Below are 24760 nucleotides of genomic sequence, written 5' to 3'. Positions count from 1 at the left end.
TACAATACCATTTCACGGGTATCGGGATTGAAAAATGGTCAATCCCGGGATTGGCTATTCCCTATGAGTCTGCACCCTCCCCCCGGAAACATCCGTTGCTCTCGGCAGGTGAGGGCGGACGGCGCAGAGTGACCTGTCACTGCACGTCACGCTGGGGAGCCGGGAGGAGGGAGCTGGGTAGAGGAATTGAATCTTGGTCATTTTTGGGCCTAAATCCCAAGATCCCTACCTATAACCTGTTGAATTCTAATCAAACACCCTACTCATTGAGCTATTTGATCCTACATAAAGACTATGAACACTATATGAAGCTACTGGTACTTTGGGGCTAATGCAGACCTGATCGCTGCTGTTCGTTTTCGCACAGCGGGCGATCAGGCACAAACTGTGCATACGTATGCATCGCAATGCGCAGGCGCATTACACGGGTACAAAGCGGATCGCCGCTCAGCAATGGGTTTGTGTGATGGATCCATTCGCACGGGCGATCGCATGGAGATTGAAAGGAAGAAGGCATTTGTGGGTGTCAACTAACCGTTTTCAGGGAGTGTCTGGAAAATATGCAGGTGTGCCCATGTGTTAGCAGGGAGGGTTCCTGACGTCAGTTCCAGTCCCGGACAGGCTGATGTGATCGCAGCGGCTGAGTAAATCCTGGGCTGCGCAGAGACTGCACAAAATCTGTTTGCACAGCTCTGCTACACATGTTCACACACTTGCACAGCTAAAATACCCTCCCCCTATCTGATCGCAGCAGAGCAAAAATCACTTACTAGAGATCAGGTCTGAATTAGGCCCCTTGTAAAAAAAAAAAAAATCAGCATTGCAATTGAGCAGATCTATGTAGTCTGCAGCCACACATCCAATCTCTTGCAGCCACACACTACATACATCTGCTCAGCCACAATGCAGATAATTTTTTCACAAAATACAAAGTAAGCTTCAAATAGTTAGAATTCTCTAGCTTAGAATTATCCACCTTTCTATTCAAGAGCAGATAGCTCAATGTATAGATTGTCTGACTGCAATGCCACAGGCAATGGGTTTGAATCCTGGGTATGTCAACATCTTGAAATGTAATCATGGATAGTGTGACTGAATAACAAAGAAAGTTGAGTTCATGAATGTTGTATAGGTACTAGAGGGTAGGAGACAGGGGTTTTCAGGAGTTTCTGGGCTTCAAAAAAGGGGGGAAGCAGCAAGTAAAAGTAATTAAAACACATAATTGACAAGTGCCACCAGCAGCGCCCCCTACCCTGCAGCGATATGTGCAGTGCCCCCTCCGTACACAACTAGTTACGGCGCTGCGGATTCCGTGGATTGTCTGCAATTAAACCTGACATTTAGTACATTTAGCCCATGAACAGATTAACTAGGTAAAAAAGAATGAAAATGTAATCTCACTATAGACCCTGATCAGTAGCTCTCTGAAAAAGCCAAAAGCCCGTCAATTTCTGGGAAAATTGTTTTACAGTCATAAAGCATGGAATGTCTTTTATACACTGAACACATGCCCAGTATTTCTCTCTAACAATTGGTACTGGTGCTGTATCCAGCAGAGTTCCCGAATGTACCAGATAAACATGAAAACCTGGCACTTAAATATTGTAAAATCTTTGACATTACCAAACAGACTGTAGACTATGAAAGCATAGTCACCAGTATCCCCATCAGTTGCTGTGACTTGGCCAATTGAAGTTCCAACCGGTACATTTTCTTCAACAATGATATAATCTAGTGGTGCAAATACTGGTTTACAGTCATTTATATCCAGTACATGGACAACGAGGGTACAGTAGCCTTGTTTTTTCTGTGGTATCCCATGGTCTTCAGCAAGAATGAAAATCTATGGACATAAAACATGTTACATTTAGGCCATGTACATAGGAGGACTGATTTCTGCCAAAGCCAGGGTTAAAATGTGTAACTAATGATCTTGCCACAATCTCACAATGACAGTATATATATATATATATATATATATGTATATATATATATATATATGACTACAACAAGGGTATGAGAGATAAAAGGTGAGTTTAGGTTACCAAACACCATCATTGCATCCAGAGGCTAAAAGATACAATTGTATAACTTTGGTGGCTGCTGGGTAATACAAATTGGGGTATAATTACTAAGGTGTAGGTTTATTAGTAGTGGAGATCATATTCTTCTTATCATTTATCTAGCACCTTCTATAAGTTAATAGCTAAAATCTGAATCTCCACTTCTATAAACACGCACCTTAGTAAATATACCCCTATGTGTTTCAGTACTCGGATGTCTCTGTAAAACAGGATTTGCTATTTGGACATATGCCAACTACTGACTAAGTGCATCTTTAAATAAAAAACAAATCACTTCAACACTAACTTCAGAAAATAAATTATGAAGCTATACCAACATAAAACAGTATACTGCATCATAAAATGTGTATTTGTGAGTCACCGCAGTTAATGGATTTCACCTGGGGCTATCCTATTAGTCTCGCAGCCTGGCACTTATCAGGGATTTTAAGCAGAATTCCCTATAACCAGCCCCAGGAGACCCGTTATCGGATAGTAACACATGGGTCCGCAAAGTTATCATGGATCCCATGTGCTATTGCCGGATAAAGGGTGATTTACAGCCCAGTAAAATGGTCTGTAATTGGATAGCCCGATAGTATTATCGGGGTGAAAAGCCCATTATTACCATGCGGTAAATCACTGCACCTAATAGGATAGCGCCCAATGCAATACAGTAGCTTTGACCTGGAATTCATTGGGTCCAGTTTCAAAATCAAAGGTGATAGTTGCAAGAACGTTTCCATCTTTGGCATTGATAGTGAAGGGCTGATCATTCAGAATACTGTATGTAAGATCTCCGTTTCTGCCCGTATCGCCATCCATGGCATGCACTTGGGTAATGAATGTAGGAATGCCGTGCTCCTACAAAATATAATCAACACAATTAACTCAGAATTATTTATTAAACAGATATAAGGATCACTGCACAGTAAGGGAAACTGCACTAGTTTAGGTTATAATTTTTCTAAATCAAAAATAAAGATTCTTTGAACTAGATCTAAGGGGTCAACTTTGGGAGAACTCCCACACCTTATTTATTAACCACCCTGATACCCGTTCAAGTGTATGAAGAACAAGGACTTCAGTACAGAGGAGGTCATTCCGAGTTGTTCGCTCGCAAGGCGATTTTAGCAGAGTTGCTCACGCTAAGCCGCCGCCTACTGGGAGTGAATCTTAGCATCCTAAAATTGCGAACGACGTATTCGCAATTTTGCGATTACAAACTTCTTAGCAGTTTCAGAGTAGCTTCAGACTTACTCGGCATCTGCGATCAGTTCAGTGCTTGTCGTTCCTGGTTTGACGTCACAAACACACCCAGCGTTCGCCCAGACACTCCCCCGTTTCTCCAGCCACTCCTGCGTTTTTTCCGGAAACTGTAGCGTTTTTTCCCACACGCCCATAAAACGGCCTGTTTCCGCCCAGAAACACCCATTTCCTGTCAATCACACTACGATCGCCTGAGCGAAGAAAAAGCCGTGAGTAAAAATCCTAACTTCATAGCAAATTTACTTGGCGCAGTCGCAGTGCGGACATTGCGCATGCGCACTAAGCGGAAAATCGCTGCGATGCAAAGATTTTTACCGAGCGAACAACTCGGAATGAGGGCCAGAGAATGGAAAGTATGTAGAAATAAAGGATAATAATCATCATCATCAGTGCCGTAACTAGACATTTTAGCACTGTGTGCAAGAAACGGCATCGGCGCCCCCCCCCCCCCCTTAATGTAAACCGGCGGCACCGCAGGTGCGCACAAAAAATATAGGGGCGTAGCTTCATGGGGAAGGGGTGTGGCCACAAAATAATACCAATTCATATAATGGTGCACAGTAGTCTCCAATATTCAAATTACGCCGCACAATAGCGCCACTACACCAGGTAGAGCCCCTTTTTCACATTATGGCGGACAGATTCCGCTTTTTACACATTACGGCTGACAGCGTCCCCTTTTTACACATTACGGCAGACAGCGTCCCCTTTTTTACACATTACGGCAGACAGCGTCCCCTTTTTACACATTACGGCAGACAGTGTCCCCCTTTTTACACATTACGACAGACAGAGTTCCCTTTTTACACATTTCGGCAGACAGAGTCCCCATTTTTTACACATTACAGTAGCAGAGTCCCCCTTTTTTACACACTATGGCAGCATAGTCCCCCTTTTTTACACATTACAGTAGCAGAGTCCACGCATTCCCCCTGTTTTGCACGAGTGAGTGAGTGAGTGTGTGTGTGTGTGTTCTGTCAGTCACCTGGAGGTGATAGGCAGCATCCAGGCGCAGAGCCTCTCCTGGGGTCCAGGACACATGCTGCGGCGACGCTACAAACAGCATGAGAGCGGGTCCGGGAGCAACCTCCGACAGCGCTCCACACCCCGCCAGCAGCAGACAGCCAGCCAGCAGGAGTCCCATTCTCCTGCACTCACAGCGGGACTCCTGGCGGCAGCGGGACACGGGGCAGCTGCTTGCTGATCGATGAGGCTACAGGCGCGCTCCCGCTCCCCTCACACTCAGAGGCGGGAGGCGAGCGGCGGTGCCGGCGCTGGCCCGGGACTGTCACTACTAACTGGCCGTACAGGTAGGTGTGCTGCCAGATGGTGCGCTTTGCCCACATTTGCGCTGTGGGCAAGGCCCCCTCGGCACACACGTAGTTACGGCACTGTATAGAGAAGTAATAATGTTTTGGATACGCTTTATCCCTCTCTGCACTCTGAGAGATGAACATTTATTGTATATGGCGCAGATAAGCGGAAACCGAAACTGACCAGGATGGAAACTGAGCATCTACTGTGATTGACACATTCCTTAGACAACGGCTGCCTACTAAAATCTCTCACACCCCCAGTACTCAACCCGCAGTTGTCCCACACCCCAAGCACTCCATGAAGCTGCCCCTCCACTCTCTCTCTCTCTACTACTACTACCCCCCACCCCCACCCCCCCTCGCCATGCACAGTACACTTACCAATCTCCTATCTGTCTAGAGCTCTGCAGGGAAGAGAGACGCCTAGCTCCTTACTCGATTGATCAGCATCCAGTGAACGCTGTGTGGGAGCATGGGCGGTATAGTGACAGCACGTTAACGCGGCTCCGGCTTGAATGAGCTTCTGCGTATGTGCAGAAGCTCCAATAGCAGAAGCCACAGTTTTATATGAAACGGCCCGATGATGGGGGGAGAGCGGCTGCTGAGGGGAGCACAGGGACCGGCCAGCCAGTGTACTGACCCGGCGTCCCAATTAGCCCTGCGGCGCTGTGTCCGGGAAGAGGAGCCACATGATCTGCTGCAGCAGCAGCCAGTCTCTTGTCACGCACGGTAGCCGGGGGAGAACACTCTATGCAGGGAGAGGGGCAGCACGGTCTGCAGCAGCTGGTCCTCTCAAACACGGCAGCCGGGTGAGAACACTATGCACAGGGAGAGGATCCGCACAGTCCATAGCAGCAGCAGTCAGTCTCTTGTTACGCACGGCAGCTGGGGGAGAACACTCTGCACAGGGAGAATGGCAGGCAGTCGGGTGGCACTTGATGGTGTGCCTGGAGGGAGGCAGTGGGAGAGAGCGGGCAGCGGCCGTGCGGGTGATGCTGCCAGATGGTGCGCCCACAGTGCAGTTGCGCTGTGTGCAAGGCACCACTGGCACACACCTAGTTACGGCCCTGATCATCATCATCATCTTATAAGAAGCTACCTTCAATACTAAGACCACACAGCTGTGGAAGTGGGACTCCCTCTCCTGTGTGCAGACTGCAGTGTGGTTCTAACAAGTTCTCCCATCCAAGCACATCCCCTCCTCTCTAGATAAGGCAAGAGCACCGTCCTCTCCTCTGTCCCCAAATCCAGATGTCATCCGACCACGTCATCTCCTTTACTCCCCACATCCGGTTTATGGGGGTCATTCCGACCCAATCACTCGCTGCAGTTTGTTGCAGCGCAGTGATTGTGTCGGAACTGCGCATGCTCCGGCGTCGCAGTGCGCCCGCTCATGGCAGCCGTCGGTGCCTAGCGATCACCTCTGAGACAGAGGCGGTCGCTGGGAGGGAGGGGGCTGGATGGCGGCGTTAAGCCGCCGTTTAGGGGGAGCGGGCCGGCCAACGCAGGTGTGGCCGGACTGTTGGGGGGGCGGGCTGCGGCGGCTGCGTGACGTCGAGCAATGAGTAGCTCCCGGCAAGCACACTAAAGCAGCTACTCTTGAAGTGCAAAGGCATCGCCGCGGTGCGATGCCTTTGCACTTCTGTGGGGGGGAGGGGGGGGGCGGCACTGACATGCGGGGCGGACTAGCCCTGTGCTGGGCGTCCCCCCGCATGTCAGTGTGAATGATCGTAGCTGTCATGTTACTGCCATCTTTACAAAGGGCCTGATTCTGATTGGCCACAGCCGTGTCTGCAAACTGGTACGCCCACAGCAGGGTGTTGAGATGGTGCTTTTCCGTCTCTGAGCATTTTTAGAAGCACTATAGGCTACACCACAAAACTTGCAGCAGCCCTATGGCAGGTGCACTTTCTCCGTCTGAGTATGGCCGCCTGTGCAGCATTGGATGCAGCCACTTTTAACGACACAGCCGCAACATGCCCATGTTGAATTTGAATTAGCCACCCCTGGAATGCCCACTAACATCCACTCTCTATAACCGGTGTGCCCTCGTTTCCCCCTTTTGCATCCCTACCAGCTACTGTGTAGTTGAACCCCTGCTAAGCGCTGCGGACACCTTGTGGTGCTATATAAATAAAAGATAATAATAATAATAATGATAATAATTACTAGTATTGCCATAATAAAAGTCTCCTGTGACAATATTATGCCACGGCACACCTCTGTACGCGCCTGATAATTACAAGATACCACAATATTTCTTTAACTGACACAGTTTTGTATACTGGTATTGACAAAGTGGCGGCAGTATCTTACCTCTTTCACTGTCACATTCACAACTGGGTTTGGGAATACCGGAGCATACTGGTTGCCACTGATGACAGTCACATGTACGGTGGCCTCACTGTATATCCAGGGCTTTTGGGAATCGGTCGCCTTCACTGTCATATTACTTGGAAAATCTTTCACATTTAACACATTCTTAGTTCTTATTATTCCTGTCACTGGATCCACAACAAAGCAATCTATAAAGGTTTAATGACAAGAGCATTATATGCCGTATGACATAAAACACTAGAAAGCAGAGTTGTTACAGATTTCTCCAACTGAAATTGTGGTATTTTAGATTACTAGGTAGGTAACATTCTTGTTGCAAGATTCCAGAAATATAATAGTGGGTACAAGACAGATAGCAATGTGCAGGCTACTACTGTATATAAAAGTATGATCGCCCGATAGCAAGAAAGTGGAATAAAACATTTCTAAACAAGAGGACCGTAAGCTCTAGACATTAATTCTTAGAAAATTGAAGATGGTGTTGGGTTGTAAAGGGGAGTTGTATCAAGCCTTGGAGAGCGATACAGTACTAACATCAGTTTCTAACTGTCAAGTTACAAGCTTTGTGTGAAAACTGACAGGAGCTAATTAGTTGGCATTTTATCTCTCTCCACTTTATCTCTCTCATAGGGGTCTATTCATGAAGCAGTGAAAAGGGTGGAGAAGTGAGCCAGTGGAGAAGTTGCCCATGGCAACCAATCAGCACTAAAGTAACATTTATCATTTGCATACTATACAATTGTACGGAGTAGCTGATTGGTTGCCATGGGCAACTTCTCCACAGGCTCACTTCTTCACTCCTTTCACTTCTTCATGAATAGACCCCTAAGGTGTAGAGTATGTCCTCCAATGTCAGTGGCACACACAGGAGGGATTTCTATTTGCCGAGAACCCAATTGGACGAATTTTTTATTTTTAGAGACAGAGACAGCTTTGTCTCTCAGCAGAAACTGCAATTGCAACAGATAGCTCTTATCAACAACGCTCTCTGCATACAGGATGCTCTCTGCATACAGAATGCCCTGAAGGGGCTGCTGGCTGGTCATGCTCAACCATAGTTGCTTCATCCATCTTCACATTGCCACCAGTCTGCTTGTGTGTTTGTATGTGCATAGATGTGTCCCCACTTATCCTTACTATAGTCGCAGCAAGCAGGCATCTTAGTCGCGCATGAAAAATAGCGTGGGTTGGCATGGTCAGACATGGTATGGCGTGGTAAGGTGTAAGAGGATACATGGCATGCAGTACACAGCTAAATTGTGTGTGGGGCAGATGTATTAAGCCTGGAGAAGTGATAAAGAAGTGGTAAGTGGAAGGTGATAACGCACCAGCCAATCATTTCCTATCTGCAATTTTTCAAACCTGTAATGATTGGCTGGTGCGTTATCACCTTCCACTTATCACGTCTTTATCACTTCTCCAAGCTTAATACATCTGCCCCATAGTCTGTATACGGAGCAGAACAGAACTTGTACTGTAAAGAAGCTGCTGCTGCTACATTGTAACACTTTGTATACAGATTCAGAGACACATTCGCACACAGGCATACAAGTGTCATATATCAAATATATCAGCACAGTGTTCTCGTACGTTCTAGTTGAATTGCACTGCGATTAAGACAATTTCCCCCCCCCCCAAAAAAAGGGGGAAAAGACACCTGATGCTAGAAGATTCTCACACGGCATGGCGTGCCACAAGGGACTGTTTGGTGTGAGTGCAGCAAAGACGTATGAGGACACATCTGTACTATTTATCCAGCATAATATAATATTGATAATAGAAAACAATTATAAATTGTTTTTCAAAAGTGTACACCTTGTCCTTTTGTAATTTTTACAAAACCTAAATAAGGAATATATACTGTAAATAGTGTCCAGCATTCCTGGGGATAACAAGCAATTACTCAGGTCTTTGTTACTATGAACTGTTTAGCCTTTCCTCACTTATAATAATTGAAGGCCTGATGCAGAGATGTAAGCAAATGCCATTACAGCTCCCGGGACTTATGGGAAAATCTGCAAATGTCACAGCCGCCGGGATTTGTATTCAGGCACCCACTGAAGGCATCTGAGATCCGCATCTGAGATCCGCCGATTGTGTATGAAGATACAGACATCGGACGAATATTGGTTGATAATAATCCTTCTCCCATGGTCATTGAACCAGGTTTTGGTATTTTTGGCAGTGTGGGCAGGTGTCAAGTCCTGCTGGAAATGAAGTCAGCATCTCCATAATGTTTGTCTGCTGAAGGAAGCATGAAGTGCTCTAAAATGTCCTGGTAGACGGCTGCGTTGACTCTGTACTTAATAAAGCACAGTGGACTAACACTAGCAGATGACATGGCTCCCCAAATCAACACAGACTGTGGAAACTTCACACTGGACTTCAAGCATCTTGGATTGTGTGCATCTCCATACTTCCTCCATACTCTGAGACCTTGGTTTCCAAATGAGATGCAAAATTTGCTCTCATCAGAAAAGAGGACTTTGGACCACTGAGCAACAGACCAGTTCTTTTGTTCTTTAGCCAATGTAAGATGCTTCTGACGTTTGTTTCTCAGGAGCGGCTTGAGAAGAGGAATACGACATTTGAAGCCCATGTCCAGTATCCGTCTGTGTGTCGTGGCTCTTGATGCACTAACTCCAGTCTCAGTCTATTCCTTGTGAAACTCCCCCACACTTTTGAATGGCCTTTTCCTGACAATCCTCTCCAGGCTGCTGTCATCCCTGCTGCTTGTGCACCTTTTTCTTCCACACTTTTCCCTTCCACTTAACTTTCTTTTAATGTGCTTTGATACAGCACTTTGAGAACATCCAACTTCTTTTGCAATTTCTTTTTGAGGCTTTCCCTCCTTGTGGAGGGTGTCAATGATGGTTTTCTGCACAACTGTCAGGTCAGCAGTCTTCCCAGTGATTGTGAATTGTACTGAACCAGACTGAGAGACCATTTAAAGGCTCAGGAACCCTCTACAGGTGGTTTGGATTAATTAGTTGATTAGGGTGTGACACGTTGAACCTACAATATTGAACCTTTTCACAATATTCTAATTTTCTGAGATTTTGGATTTGGGGTTTTCTTAAACTGTAAGCCACAATCATCAAAATGATAACAAATAAAGGCTTAAAATATCTAACTTTGCATGTAATGAGTCTATATAATATACAGGTTGAGTATCCCATATCCAAATATTCCGAAATACGGAATATTCCGAAATACTGACTTTTTTTAATGAGAGTGAGATAGTGAAACCTTTGTTTTTTGATGACTTAATGTACACAAACTTTGTTTAATACACAAAGTTATTAAAAATATTGTATTAAATGACCTTTAGGCTGTGTGTATAAGGTGTATATGAAACATAAATGAATTGTGTGAATGTAGACACACTTTGTTTAATGCACAAAGTTATAAAAAATATTGGCTAAAATTGCCTTCAGGCTGTGTGTATAAGGTGTATATGAAACATAAATGCATTCTGTGCTTAGATTTAGGTCCCATCACCATGATACCTCATTATGGTATGCAATTATTCCAAAATACGGAAAAATCCGATATCCAAAATACATCTGGTCCCAAGCATTTTGGATAAGGGATACTCAACCTGTATTAGGTTCACCTTTTAAGTTGAATTACTGAAATAAATGAACTTTTGCACAATATTCTAATTTTCTCAGTTTCACCTGTACTGCCCCTGCAAGCTCTCCTACTTAGTAAATATGTACATATAATTAAAAATTAAAAATGTTAGTGTCTTTTGTGCCATAAGCAGAAAATGTAGCTTTGTAAACAGACACTATAGTATATGAAAGTAGTCTTCTCTATATGTAATTGGGATTCGACTAAGACAGAGAGCCATACGACATGTGTCTGTCCTTGGTACGTCTGCGGTGAGATTGGCCATCGATTCTGAGTATCATCCGATAACAGGTCTCCCTCAGATGACTGAAGATTTGAAAGACATTCAAGAACTTTTACATACAAGTTGAAAATTGATTCTGATATTGCTTATCATTCTTGAATGGCATGCTGTGTTTTATTAACATCATTTATACGCAGCAATAAACTGTATTTCCAGATTTTAACATAATATTGAGTTTCAGAATATATTTACTGATTGACATTGAACAAAAATGATGAGGGATTACTGAGCTGGTACCATGCTGAAACTTATAGTGCCACACAGAAAAGAAAAAATGCAGGTGTGCACTACTAATCAGAACAATTATAATAAACTCCACAATTTAATATAGAGTAAAATTGAGGTGCTTAGCATAATGTTGGGTAAAAATATGGGCCCATCTACCACGGCCAGTTGACATCATCAGGTGGGTCCCTAACATTTCTAAGGTAATGTAAGAGAATAGCAGATGGACTCAAGTCCAATGTACAGTAAGTATTCTTTTCATCATGTTTTATAGAAAGAACAAATTGTTTTATTTTAACTTTTGTGTTTTTAATTCCCCCCCCCCCCCCCCCACATTAATTGTCCTACACTATTTCTTTTTGTAATTGAAGCAATTTTATTATCCATATTTGCCCTGTTGGCTGATTGTGTATTACACTTTGGTGCTGTTAAATGATGTTACTTGTACTCTCAGTTTACTACAGTAACAACAAATTAAAATGCTTTTAGTGATGGACTGGGGCTCTTAGACAACTGTGACACTTCACTGTGTGCATGCCAAGGGGCCATTGTCAAGACTTAATGGAGCATGCTTCAAGTCACAGGGGCCTGGCTTTGTTGCACCCCCTGTCTCTCTGTATGCCAGACGGCAAAGCAGAGCACCGGGAGTCAGAGCTCCTCGCCCAATCGTAGTCTCTATTTACATCATACGGTCGGACCAGCCCATCAGGCCATTGACCCCTCTGACATTTACCAGAAGTGCTAGTTGACCATTCCGGCCTGGTTTCTTTGACCATTATTTTTCTTACCTTTATCCTTCTTAGTACTTATGCTGTATATAAGGGAAGAGGGTAAGTAAAAGGCTTTGATCTGTGTTAGGTAAGTATGTGGCACAGCCCAGTCATTCAATGTTTCTGGGCTATAATAATCAGCTGAGAATACTGGCTGGCTAATGTTGCTTGGTGAAATCGTCACATACACCTTTGAATGATAAAAACAAATGAGAGGTGATTCCTGTCTTAATAACAGATGAATGACAGAGAAAGAAGACTAAGAAAACAAACCATCAAAATAATGAACTGTACCTTAACGGAGGTTGATTGCGGTGGCACTCTGCTGTCAGTGCAATTGACTTTCAGGACATAGTGCAGAGGAGAGTTATGCACAGCAAGATCCTTTATTAAAAAGATGTGGCCGGTTGCATTCGCTATGGCAAATAGTCCCTCGCTGTTAGAACCTAGTACAAGAAATTTGTAGCTGAACAAAGGTCAGAGAAAAACACCACAAATGTTTGCTTTTGCATCAGCTCTGTAGCACTAACCATGTACACCTTGATGCCTCCATATGCTATGGTAGGTACTATTGGGACAGGTTACTGTACATGGACCCACCCCTATATATGCAAGATTAGGGCCATTTTATAGGCCAGGAACGTGCAGTCAGTGGAGGCAGTCATGCTCCCTATCATACTCAGAGTTCTCATTATATAAATGATTGGAAGAACAGAAAGAAGATATTTATAACTTACAGTACAATCATCTTCTTTGTATTAATACAATCATCATTATAGATAAAACTTACCAGAGTTGCAGAGCTCCTGGAACTGCAGGGAGAGACAGAGATGAGGCAGTGGCAGCTCAGCCTCATCTCTCACACTGCCGGACACTGCCTGTAGAGATGGGCGGGGCTACACAGCAGCCAATCAGACCGCATAGAACAGAGAAAAGTGAGGCATGCCTTACAGTGGGGTCGTGTGTGAGCTCTGATAGACAGCTCGGATTGGTCATGTGACCAATCCAGGAAGTGAAGAAAGGTAGACACCTGAGCTGAGCTTCTTGGCAGGGGAGGAGGAAAATGGGGACCCGCAGTGCCAGCAGCAGCCATCAGTGCACAGTGACTGGGGTGAGTAGCTACCAGTGCCTAGACTCTCTGTGAGTGTGTGTGTATAATCTGTAGTGCGTGTGGGACAGGACTGTGTGTGTGTGTGTGTGTGTGTGTGTGTGTGTGTGTGTGTGTGTGTGCATAATCTGTAGTGGGGGTGTGTGTGTGTGTGTGTGTGTGTGTGTGTATATAATCTGTAGTGGGGTGTGTGTGTGTGTGTGTGTGTGTGTGTGTGTGTGTGTGTGTGTATAATCTGTAGTGTGTGTGGGACAGGACTGTGTGTGTGTGTATATATAATCTGTAGTTGTGTGTGTGTGTGTGTGTGTGTGTGTGTGTGTGTGTGTGTGTGTATATATAATCTGTAGTGGTGTGTGTGTGTGTGTGTGTGTATATATAATCTGTAGTGGTGTGTGTGTGTGTATATATATATATATATATATATATAAAATCTGTAGTGAGTGTGGGAACAGGACAGTGTGTGTTTGATCTGTAGTGAGTGTGGGGACAGGACTCTTTGTGTGTGTGTGTGTGTGGGGGGGGGGGGTATCTGTGGGAAGTGCTATCCTTCCCCAGGTGCTGCTAACAATATCACTGATGATTGTATTTCTCTGTGTAACCTGCTGCACCAGGCCAGCTATGCTTCTGCAGGTGAGAGGGCAATGGAGGGCACCTCACCACACCAGTTTACTCAAAACACTAGGGTGAAGGCTGTGACCTGGCTATTACTGTATGTATGTTCTCCCTGTGTTTGCATGGATGTAGTGCAGGGACATAACAGTTAAATTGTGTAGGGGGTGAGACAAGCTCCTGGCACTGAGAGCCTCCACCATTTGTGCCTCCCCAATCTCTGACCTCACCGCACATCACTGATATAGGCACAATGGGCAGCTGCCCAGGGCCCACAATTCTAGGGGCATATGAACAGGCAACGGTGATGGTCACACAATCATAGCAGTGAGACAGCATTCTCTACCGGCCTTCCAGCCTGCAGCCCGACTGTAAATGGCTGTCAGCATGCTAACTGGTGGATGGCTGGAGCTATCCACCAATCAGAGTGCTGACAGTCATTCACTGTATGGAAGCATGTGGAGAGACGGCGTAGGAGGGGCATTTTATATATTTTTTTATTGTTTCCCATGAATGGGAGTGTAGGGGCCCCAGAGCATACTATGCTGTTAAGACAGCCCTGATCAAGATGCCTGATAGGTACCTGAAATAGAGTAATGGATTCCTTCATCCATAGCTTCATTTCCCTTTGTTGCATTAATATCAAGAATGATATTTCCTGGGGTGTATAGACCATCCCATATTACTGTATGGTATACTGGATATTCCATTGTGGGCCCCTCCTCATTTACATCTTCTACGTGCACTGGGAAAGAGACACAATAATGATAGTTAGACATATTAGACCTTTGTCATGCACTTATATTTAATTATTGTTAAAATCACAGTAGGGTGTACATTTACTGATGGGAATATAGGCACCTCAGGTCCTGGTGTTTGAAAATTGAAAGATCAACATCTGAATAAATAATTTGCATCCAAATGACATCAATAACTAGCCATATTACATTAATACCCCCCACACAGACAACCACTATAGAAACAGTATACATAACACAAGTGATAGCCATACAGTACACAGAGCATACCAGTGAGTTCCATACAGTGTACACAGAGCATCCCAGTGACCGCCATGCAGTATACACAGCATTACAATATGGCACTGCCTGTTACCTGATAGGCACCATTTTTAACATTTCTTCAGTAGTGGGAGCACTACCTTGGCTATGCCACTATTTATACTATCCAGGTAGAAACATGGAAACATGACTATAGCCATTGTAAGGTATGCTTTATCCTTCTACTTTATGCCAACCTATGATGCTTTGTGATACTCTATACTATTAAATGCCAACCTACTGTGTCCAGAGTTTGCAGATTTTGCATTGGAGATCTGAGCTCACTATAAATCCACTTGTGCAGTAGTTTATACTACAGTATATCGCATTGGAGTGCTGATGTCACAACTGATCAGTGGTAACTTGTCATTGGGATCAGATAACACCACAAAATTCATAGCACATCTTCAGTGTATATGCTGTCAAATGAAAATGCTTGAAGTCTGGATACTGTATATATTACGGTATCCGGGTCTCTAGGTCGACAAGACTCAGGTCAGCAGTGTCTAGGTCGACCACTATTGGTCGACAGTAACTAGGTCGACAGGGTTTCTATGTCGATAGGGTCTCTAGGTCGACATGTTCTAGGTCGACAGGTCAAAATGTCTACATGAGTTTTTAAAATTTTTTCCTTTTTTTTTTTGAATTTTTCATACTTTACGATCCACGTGGACTATGATTGGGAATGGTAATCTATGCCCAGTGCAGTGGTAGTGGAGCAAGGCACCCTGCCCAAAGCATGGCGCACTAATTGGGGTTCCCTGTCACTGAACAGCGAAAATGACACCAAAATTAATGTTATACTCATGTCGACCTTTTGACCTGTCGTTCTAGATCATGTCGACCTAAAGACCCTGTCGACCTAGAATCCCTTTCGACCTAAGTGTGGTCAACCTTCAATACCACACCCATATATTACACATATTACATAAAAGATTTGTAATTACAAATTCCCCCCTGGGGGTACACATACCACAGTTTCATATTGTGATAATGTTCTATGATGAACATAGCCCTACACACAGAACAGATCTTCTAAAGGTCCCACAATGACAACATACTGTAGATAATATTCTGAATTTTGTTTTAAAAAACTGTCAGACTCTTCAAGGAGCAGCTTTGGCTGCAAGCTATGTGCATAGGTAAAGGTTCTGTTACCGGTGACTGTGGCTGTGCTCTGATTCCGAGGGTCACTTGGGCTGTAGGCTATCACCGTCAGCACATGCTGGGAGCTTGTCTCAAAATCTAAGGGTTTCAGGATGGAGATATTGCCAGACATTTCTCCAATGTAAAATAAGTGAGAAATGTTTGTGAAGGAGTATAAAATAATAGCATTGTCTCCGATGTCCATATCCTCTGCAGAAACACTCAATATCTGAATAAAATAACAATCAAAACTACATTTTAGATATCTGATACAGTATGCACAGAAAATTATGTATACGTAGCTAGGGAGTATTTTATATAAAGGGGGGATAGAAATGTTGGATCAACTCAAGGATGCTCCCGCACCAGAATTTAAGTAGTAAGTATTTGTACAGGGAATATAATTGGCACAATAGTTTATGTTGACAAAGCAGATATTTCAACATAACATACATATGCAGGTGCTGTATATATACACATTTTGAAAAGAAAAAAAGTAAATCAACTTTAATAGCAGCACTTTTTCCCTTAGACAAGAAAATTAATTCTTCTTTAATAAAGATAACATATTTGGTACTTTATTGATATTCTTATACAATAAAAAGGAAATTTCAATACCCATATGTGATGTGGATATCTTTAATATTATCACATATGATGTATTATATGTCCCTTTACTTCAAAGAAGACATGTAGAGTGAAGTATAAAATAAATAAGGACAGAATTAAGGTGGTAATTCTGAGTTGATCACAGCAGGATTTTTGTTAGCAGTTGGGCAAAACCATGGGGGTCATTCCGAGTTGTTCGCTCGCAAGCTGCTTTTAGCAGCTTTGCACACGCTAAGCCGCCGCCTACTGGGAGTGAATCTTAGCTTATCAAAATTGCGAACGAAAGATTAGCAGAATTGCGAATAGACACTTCTTAGCAGTTTCTGAGTAGCTTCAGACTTACTCAGCATCTGCGATCAGTTCAGTTCTTGTCGTTCCTGGTTTGACGTCACAAACACACCCAGCGTTCGCCCAGACACTCCTCCGTTTCTCCAGCCACTCTCGCGTTTTTCCCAGAAACGGCAGCGTTTTTTCACACACACCCATAAAACGGCCAGTTTCCGCCCAGAAACACCCACTTCCTGTCAATCACACTCCGATCAGCAGAATGAAGAAAAAACCTCGTAATGCCGTGCAGGGCCGGATTAACAATGGGGCGGATGGAGCTGCAGCTCCAGGCCTCCCATTGAAAATAGGCCCACAGCCTGCTGAGGTTAAGAGGGCCATAATCGCCGGCATTACAATGAGTCACTGTGACTCATTGTATGCTGCCACAGTGCTGCCAGACAGTGCCCCGGCCCCCAGTGTGTAAATCCCGGCTGGGGCAGAAGGAGGGGCCGCTCTCCACTTGAGCGTCTCCTTCCAACAGATTATTGCACTTCCTGCCTGGTCACTGTGGAGGAGGAGCCGCGATCTCTTCTTCTCTCAGCTCCTCCCCCCTAGACTTTGGTGCTGCTGATGAAGCCGCGCCACCTCCGCATTCACACCAGTTATCCACAACACACACCGCGGTTGCCGGCACAACCCCCCATTGGCTACCTTCCACATCACACACCTCACTGGCCGCCACCCCCTGCCCGTCTCCGTAACTACACACCGCGCTGGCCGCCGCCCCCCCAGTTGCCCGCACCGCATACCGCACTGGCCGGCACAATCCCCCATCGGACACCTTCCGCACAGCACTCCACGCTGGCCTCCACCCCAGGCCCTCCCACCTCCGTCACTGTACACCGCGCTGGCCGCCGCCCGCCTCCGTCACTGCACACCGCGCTGGCCGGGTTTTTTTTTTTTTATAAAGGAGAAGATTGACTGTATTTCCTGGTGGACTGGCCTGAGATGGGGCCGCAGAAAGGATGGGGACTGGTCACAAGAGCAGCGCCAGTGCTCAGCCACTTGCTGGAGCTCCTCGCTTTTACATCCTGCCTAATGTGGTACTGTAATAACATAGTTCCACATCATGTACATTGTGTGTGTAAATCTTATATTATTGTTACATATTACACAACTGTTATTCTGTCACTTGTGTTATTTTGTATAAGTATCTACTTTATCCTGTTTTCTTTCTCTTTCCTCCAATCTCCCGCTGTGCTGCTCTTGTCTCCCTGTTATTCCCCGTGTTCCTCTTATCACCCCCTGTTATTCCCCCAGTGTTCCTCTTATCACCCCCCGTTATTCCCCGTGTTCCTCTTATCACCCCCCGTTATTCCCTGTGTTCCTCTTATCACCCCCTGTTATTCCCCCAGTGTTCCTCTTATCACCCCCTGTTATTCCCCCTGTGTTCCTCTTATCACCCCCTGTTATTCCCCCAGTGTTCCTCTTATCACCCCCTGTTATTCCCCCTGTGTTCCTCTTATCACCCCCGGTTATTCCCCCAGTGTTCCTCTTGTCTCCCCCGTTATTCCCCCTGTGTTCCTCTTGTCTGCCCCCGTTATTCGCCCGTTATTCCCCTGTGATTCTCAAATTCCTCTCGTCTCCTCCTGTTCCTGCTGGCTCTCCCTGTTCATCTGAGCTAAACAAACACAGCTTTTTTTTATGTGACAATTACCAGCCCACGCTGTTTAGGAGCCTCCCATTTTCCCTTGTTCTTCTTGTCGTAAGGGCCCTACACACTGGCCGACATCACTGCACGATATGAACGATCTCGTTCATTAATGAACGAGATAACGTTCATATCGTGCAGTGTGGAGGCACCAGCGATGAACAATGCGCGGCCCCGCGCTCGTTCATCACTGGTGCCATGTCGGCTGTGCATGCAGGCCAATATGGACGAGATCGTCCATATTTGCCTGCAAGTCTACGGAGCCGGGTGACGGGGGGAGTGAAGAAACTTCACTCCCCCCGTCACTGCCCCCCCGCCGCCGGGTCGCCCGTCGGCCATATCGGCGGTCGGGCAGCTCGGCGGCACATTGACGAGTGTGTAGGGCCTATTACTCCCATCTCCTCTGTTCTTCCTGCTGTTCCTACCGTCTCACCATCTTCCTTCAATGTCTTCCTCCTGTCTTTTTTCAATCTACCCTGGTGCTCATATTTCCTCCCCTGTCCTGCACCCCGTGTGTCTCCCTCCCTCCATGTTCCTGCCATCGATGTGAGGGCAAATGTGTGGCCATAGCTGTTCTTTTTGTATGTGGCGGTTACCAGCCATTGTTGTAGAGGAGCCTCTGTGCAGTCCTAGGGCATCCGCGATGTGGTAGAGTACATCCCACCTCTTATCAGGTACATACCGGCATTGATAATGTTGGTATGTACCTAGAAAATCACAAAGGACAGCTCTTTCAATAAGAGCTGTCCTTTGCGCATGCAGAGAGTCAAGTTGCGGCCGTCGGGGGTGCTGGGAAGGATCCAATTGGATCAGAGGGAATTTCAAAGAGAAATGCGGACAAAACTCAGAAAAAATGATTTTCTAAGTTTTGGCTGCATTTTCATCTGTAGTACATCCCACCCTTAGGGGGTCATTCCGAGTTGATCGCTCGCTAGCAGTTTTTAGCAGCCATGCAAACGCATTGTCGCCGCCCACCGGGGAGTGTATTTTCGCTTTGCAGAAGTGCGAACACCTGTTCAGCAGAGCGCCTGCAAAAACATTTTGTGCACAAGACCAGCCCTGAACTTACTCTTCGTGTGCGTTGATTCTAACGTTGGAGGGTTGGCTTTTGACGTCACACACCCGCCCAGCGTTCACCCAGCCACGCCTGCGTTTTTCCAAACACTCCCAGAAAACGGTCAGTTGACACCCAGAAACGCCCCCTTCCTGTCAATCTTCTTGTGTTGTGCCGTGCGACTGAAAGCTTCGCTAGAACCTGTGCAAAACCACAAAGGACTTTGTACCCGTACGTCGCGCGTGCGCATTGCGGTGCATATGCATGCGCAGAAATGCAGATTTTTAGCCTGATCGCTGCGCTGCGAACAACGGCAGCTAGCGATCAACTCGGAATGACCCCCTTAGTGAGAGAATTGGTGAGTAGAAGTATGTTTGTGGGTGATTGGGAGCAGCCAGAGAAATATGTCCTAATTAATGTTGTCGCTGCATGCACACCTTACTGTAACAGCAGTGAAGGGGTTGCTGCAAATTATATAGAATATCATTTTTTTTTTTAATGTGGGGTGGGTGTGCCCCAAAACATATTGTTGCACAAGGGCCCACCACTTACTAGTTCTGTCACTGGTGTGTCCGTTTCTTTATGTGCTTTTGGAATCGCATATGTCTGCTGATGTAGTAATGGGATGGAGTCTGCTCCTATACCATGCATCCACAAATAAAGTTCTGTGTACAGCGCTGGCGCTATACATGTAATGGTAATAATAATCTGTGCTCTGTGTATAGATATCAGTTGTTAATGTATAACCCTGGTCCATATTTGTCACATCGAACCTCTTCTAACAGTACTATGCTGCATTCCAGGGGCTACCTGGTGCATCATGTACAAGTGGGCTACCTGGTGCATCATGTACAAGTGGGCTACCTGGTGCATCATGTACAAGTGGGCTACCTGGTGCATCGTGTATAAGGGGCTACCTGGCGCAACGTGTATAAGGGGCTACCTGGCGCAACGTGTATAAGGGGCTCTGCCTGGCACAATGTGTATAAGGGGTTCTGGCTGGCGCAATATATATAAGGGGCTCTTCCTGGCATGTATATGTGGTACAACTGTGCGGTGTAATGTGAATTTGTACTATTATGTGGCCACACCCCTATTTTTTTTTACACGCGTGCGCAGTGTCCCTGTTTTCAATGGGGAGAGGGGGAATCACCAAAGGAAATGTTCACCCTGGGCACAAGGTATAGAACCAGCCCTGACTACAGCATATACAGACTATGGGAGAGGGGGGCATAGAAATACACATACAGACTAGGAGGGAAGGGGGGCACACTGACGCATATACAAACTAGGAGGGTAGGGGGGCACCCTGACACATATACAGAGTAGGAGGGGTGGGGGCACACTGGCGCAATATAGACTAGGAGGGGAGGGGGGCACACTGGCGCAATATAGACTAGGAGGGGAGGGGGGCACACTGACACAATATAGACTAGGAGGGGAGGTTGGCACACTGACGCATATACAGACTATGAGGGTAGGGGGGCTCACTACACATACAGACTAGGAGGGGGGCACAATGATGCATATAGAGACTATGAAGGGAGGGGGGCACGTTAATGGGTAGCTGTACAGACTAGGAAAAGAGGGGGCACATTAATGCATGTACTTTGAATGACACACTCCTTTTCAGTGGCCATGCCCCCTTTTTAGGCGCGTGCAACAGTAATCCTGTTTCATTTGCCATACCCCCACTTTAAAATTCCCACTTCGACAACCACTGTATGTGTGTGTATGGGTCTGTCGCTCTGCTCCTCTATTAAATGGTTAACAGTAGGCACTAGCTACAACCTCCATGGAGATAGCCACACCCATAGCAAAGGCCACACCCCCTATTTATACCACCCTCATCGCAGCACTTGTCATACCTCCTGCCAAAGCACACAATAGGCCTTTCATACATTTCAGCTCCAGGCCCATTTGGACCTTAATCTGGCACTGATGCCGTGAGTAAAATACCTAACTGCATAGCAAATTTACTTGGCGCAGTCGCACTGCGGACATTGCGCATGCGCATTAGCGACTAATCGCTCCGTTGCGAGAAAAAAATAACGAGCGAACAACTCGGAATGACCCCCCATGTGCACTGCAGGGGAGGCAGATATAACATGTGCAGAGAGAGTTAGATTTGAGTGGGTTGTGTTCAACCTGAAATCTAAATTGCAGTGTAAAAATAAAGCAGCCAGTATTTACCCTGCACAGAAACAAAATAACCCACCCAAATCTAACTCTCTCTGCACATGTTATATCTGCCTCCCCTGCAGTGCACATGGTTTTGCCCAACTGCTAAAAAAAAATCCTGCTGCGATCAACTCAGAATTACCCCCAATGTGTAGAAAATAAAATAAATTTAAGTGAATAAAGTCTTATTAAAAGAAAATGCTAGTGCGCTGTCTTTATTCTGTAGATTAATGTGTACCTGTTATACAAGAAGATTGTTTGGTAATTGCTTCAAACAACCACTGACTGTTCTTGCCAGTGATGTCTATAGAGGGTTACAAATGTAGCAGTGTTGTAACATAACTGGCAAATTCTCAATTCAGATAATCTCAATGTAACATTTGTTGCTATGTAATGGTATGCTGAGAATATATCAAATAACACTGCATTTATCCAAAAGACAGTCTCACTGTCTATTAACATATAAATATAAAGGGCGTATTCATGGGTCGATTTGGGGAGAGATGCGTGCTGAGCATGCAGGGGGAGACGGGGGCGCTCATTTCACCCAGCGGGTGAAGTGAGCGACCCGCTAGATAGAGCCTGCATGCAGGCCAATCAAGCACCAGCGATAGTGATGTGCGGGGCTGCACATCGCTATCACTGTAGAGGGTACACACGGAGAGATCATGCTTAAAATCTAAGCAATCTGGTCAGATTGCTTAGATTTTAAGCAGCAATCACTCTGTGAGTATCCCCCTTTAGGCTCATGTTGCCTTATTTAGATGGATTATAAAATGGAGAGACACAGGACTTTAATATATATGTTAGTATCAATATATACAGTGTTGTCTTGATTCTTCAGCTTGATCAAACACCTGTAATGTCACAGGTTTATAATTAATAGATCTTCACACGAACACTATTTGTTATCTTCCCAGTGGTATGTGCTACAGATTGGGCACCTTATAATAATGGTATATTGTTTAAAGCTTCACCTACAGTAATAGCGGTGTAATCTTTGCTGTCGTCACATAACCTGATATGGGTATTTGGACCAACATTTACAACATGAATATAGGCCCTCATTCCGAGTTGTTCGCTCGGTATTTTTCATCGCATCGCAGTGAAAATCCGCTTAGTACGCATGCGCAATGTTCGCACTGCGACTGCGCCAAGTAACTTTACTATGAAGAAAGTATTTTTACTCACGGCTTTTTCTTCGCTCCGGCGATCGTAATGTGATTGACAGGAAATGGGTGTTAGTGGGCGGAAACACGGCGTTTCAGGGGCGTGTGGCTGAAAACGCTACCGTTTCCGGAAAAAACGCAGGAGTGGCCGGAGAAACGGTGGGAGTGCCTGGGCGAACGCTGGGTGTGTTTGTGATGTCAACCAGGAACGACAAGCACTGAACTGATCGCACAGGCAGAGTAAGTCTGGAGCTACTCTGAAACTGCTAAGTAGTTAGTAATCGCAATATTGCGAATACATCGTTCGCAATTTTAAGAAGCTAAGATTCACTCCCAGTAGGCGGCGGCTTAGCGTGTGTAACTCTGCTAAATTCGCCTTGCGACCGATCAACTCGGAATGAGGGCCTTATTCTTGTTATATACAGTATTTATTAGGCGATGGTGTAGATCAATTGCTGGATAGTCACAGCTATTATATAAATGTTATTCTCTTTCAATGAATCATGCAAGCTGCATCTGTCAGTTTCAATTGAATATGAGGTAGACAGACATGTTATAATATTATTATTCTCTCCTATATCCAGATAGCAACTTAAACACCTGTCATATCTGACTAGTCTTGCCCTAGGTAGTACAGGTATATATTCTCATATCTGTAGGTAATTTGCTTTTATGCACTGAGTTTAATGAGTTTACACTTGGATGTATAATGAAAAATTATTTGCACATGAATTAAAAGGACTATAGCCCTGACGAAGCGTTAGTAAAGTGAAATGCGTATAGGCATCGCTGTGCGCTGTCTGTACTGCTAATAATTATGTATTCAAATCATGTGTATTTTTAAGCAAAAAGTAATATATGTTATGTTAGAAAGGGTTACTGTTTGGGACCATTGACATACGCTGGCTTTATGCATATAGAAATTGGGATTTTTGTTTACTTACCGTAAAATCTCTTTCTCTGAGTCCATCTGGGGGACGCTGCGCCGTTACTTGTGGGTTAGAGGTGTGTGGTAGTGGAGTTTGGCACAGAACTATCAAAAGCTGACTCCTCCCCCCTCTAACCACTCCCATCTCCTTCCTGCTCAGCCCTGTTCAGTTAACGTTTAGCCAAGCCAAAGGAGATAGACCAGAATAAAAAATTAACCAATTAAACCAGACAAACTATGGGAGGGATCGCAGCGTCCCCCAGATGGACTCAGAGAAAGAGATTTTACGGTAAGTAAACAAAAATCCCAATTTCTCTGTCCTCCATCTGGGGGACGCTGCGCCGTTACTTGTGGGACTTCCCAAAGCAAGCTAATGAGAGGAGGGAGACGTTGACGGCATAGCCGTCTGTAAAATACGACGCCCAACAGAGGCAGTCTCCAAACCAACCGTATGAAACCGGTAAAACTTTGTGAACGTATGGACTGACGACCAGGTCGCCGCCCTGCATAGTTGCTCAACAGATGCACCACCGCGAACAGCCCAAGACGCTCCAACTGCTCTAGTCGAATGAGCCCTAATTGAGTCAGGAACCGAAACGTTTGAGGACACGTAAGCCTGCCTGATGGCCGAAGTTACCCAACGGGCCACAGTGTTCTTAGAGGCAGGCCAACCTCGTTTGGGAGCATCAACCAATACCAACAAGGAATCCGTACGACGGAAAGACTCCGTGCGAGACAAATAAATACGTAAGGCCCGAACAACATCCAAGAGAGCCAAATGGGAATCTTCCCCCTGAGAAGATGACGGATTAAAAGCTGGAAGAACGATGTCCTGATTTAAATGGAATGCTGAAACAACCTTTGGAAGAAATGAAGGCTTCGTCCGCAGAACCACCCGATTGTCATGAAACACTAACAAGGGCGGCCTGCAGGAAAGAGCCGCCAACTCAGACACTCGTCTAGCTGAGGCAATAGCCAAAAGAAAAACAACTTTTTGTGTTAGATAACGTAGTTCCACAGA

General features: G+C 45.3%; 1 protein-coding gene across 5 annotated transcripts in view; it reads right to left on the bottom strand.

The window, feature by feature from the left end:
* LOC134910339 (cadherin-23-like) overlaps positions 1–24760 on the bottom strand; it is a 236059-nt gene that overhangs the window by 166708 nt on the left and 44591 nt on the right. For 4 of the 5 annotated variants that reach the window (XM_063918239.1, XM_063918234.1, XM_063918237.1 and 1 more), the window contains 7 exons: positions 15833–16049; positions 14200–14361; positions 12194–12345; positions 11918–12089; positions 6965–7173; positions 2751–2927; positions 1624–1843 (listed from right to left, as the gene is read on the bottom strand). In XM_063918239.1, coding sequence (XP_063774309.1) covers positions 1624–1843; positions 2751–2927; positions 6965–7173; positions 11918–12089; positions 12194–12345; positions 14200–14361; positions 15833–16049 — 1309 coding nt within the window. The remainder of the gene's footprint in view (positions 1–1623; positions 1844–2750; positions 2928–6964; positions 7174–11917; positions 12090–12193; positions 12346–14199; positions 14362–15832; positions 16050–24760) is intronic. The other variant, XM_063918235.1, reaches the window with a different exon arrangement.

This window comes from Pseudophryne corroboree, chromosome 4, assembly GCF_028390025.1.
Source record: "Pseudophryne corroboree isolate aPseCor3 chromosome 4, aPseCor3.hap2, whole genome shotgun sequence".
Taxonomy (NCBI): Eukaryota; Metazoa; Chordata; class Amphibia; order Anura; family Myobatrachidae; genus Pseudophryne; species Pseudophryne corroboree.
The sequence above is the reverse complement of the archived record's forward strand: the minus strand, read 5'-3'. Positions and strand labels throughout refer to the sequence as shown.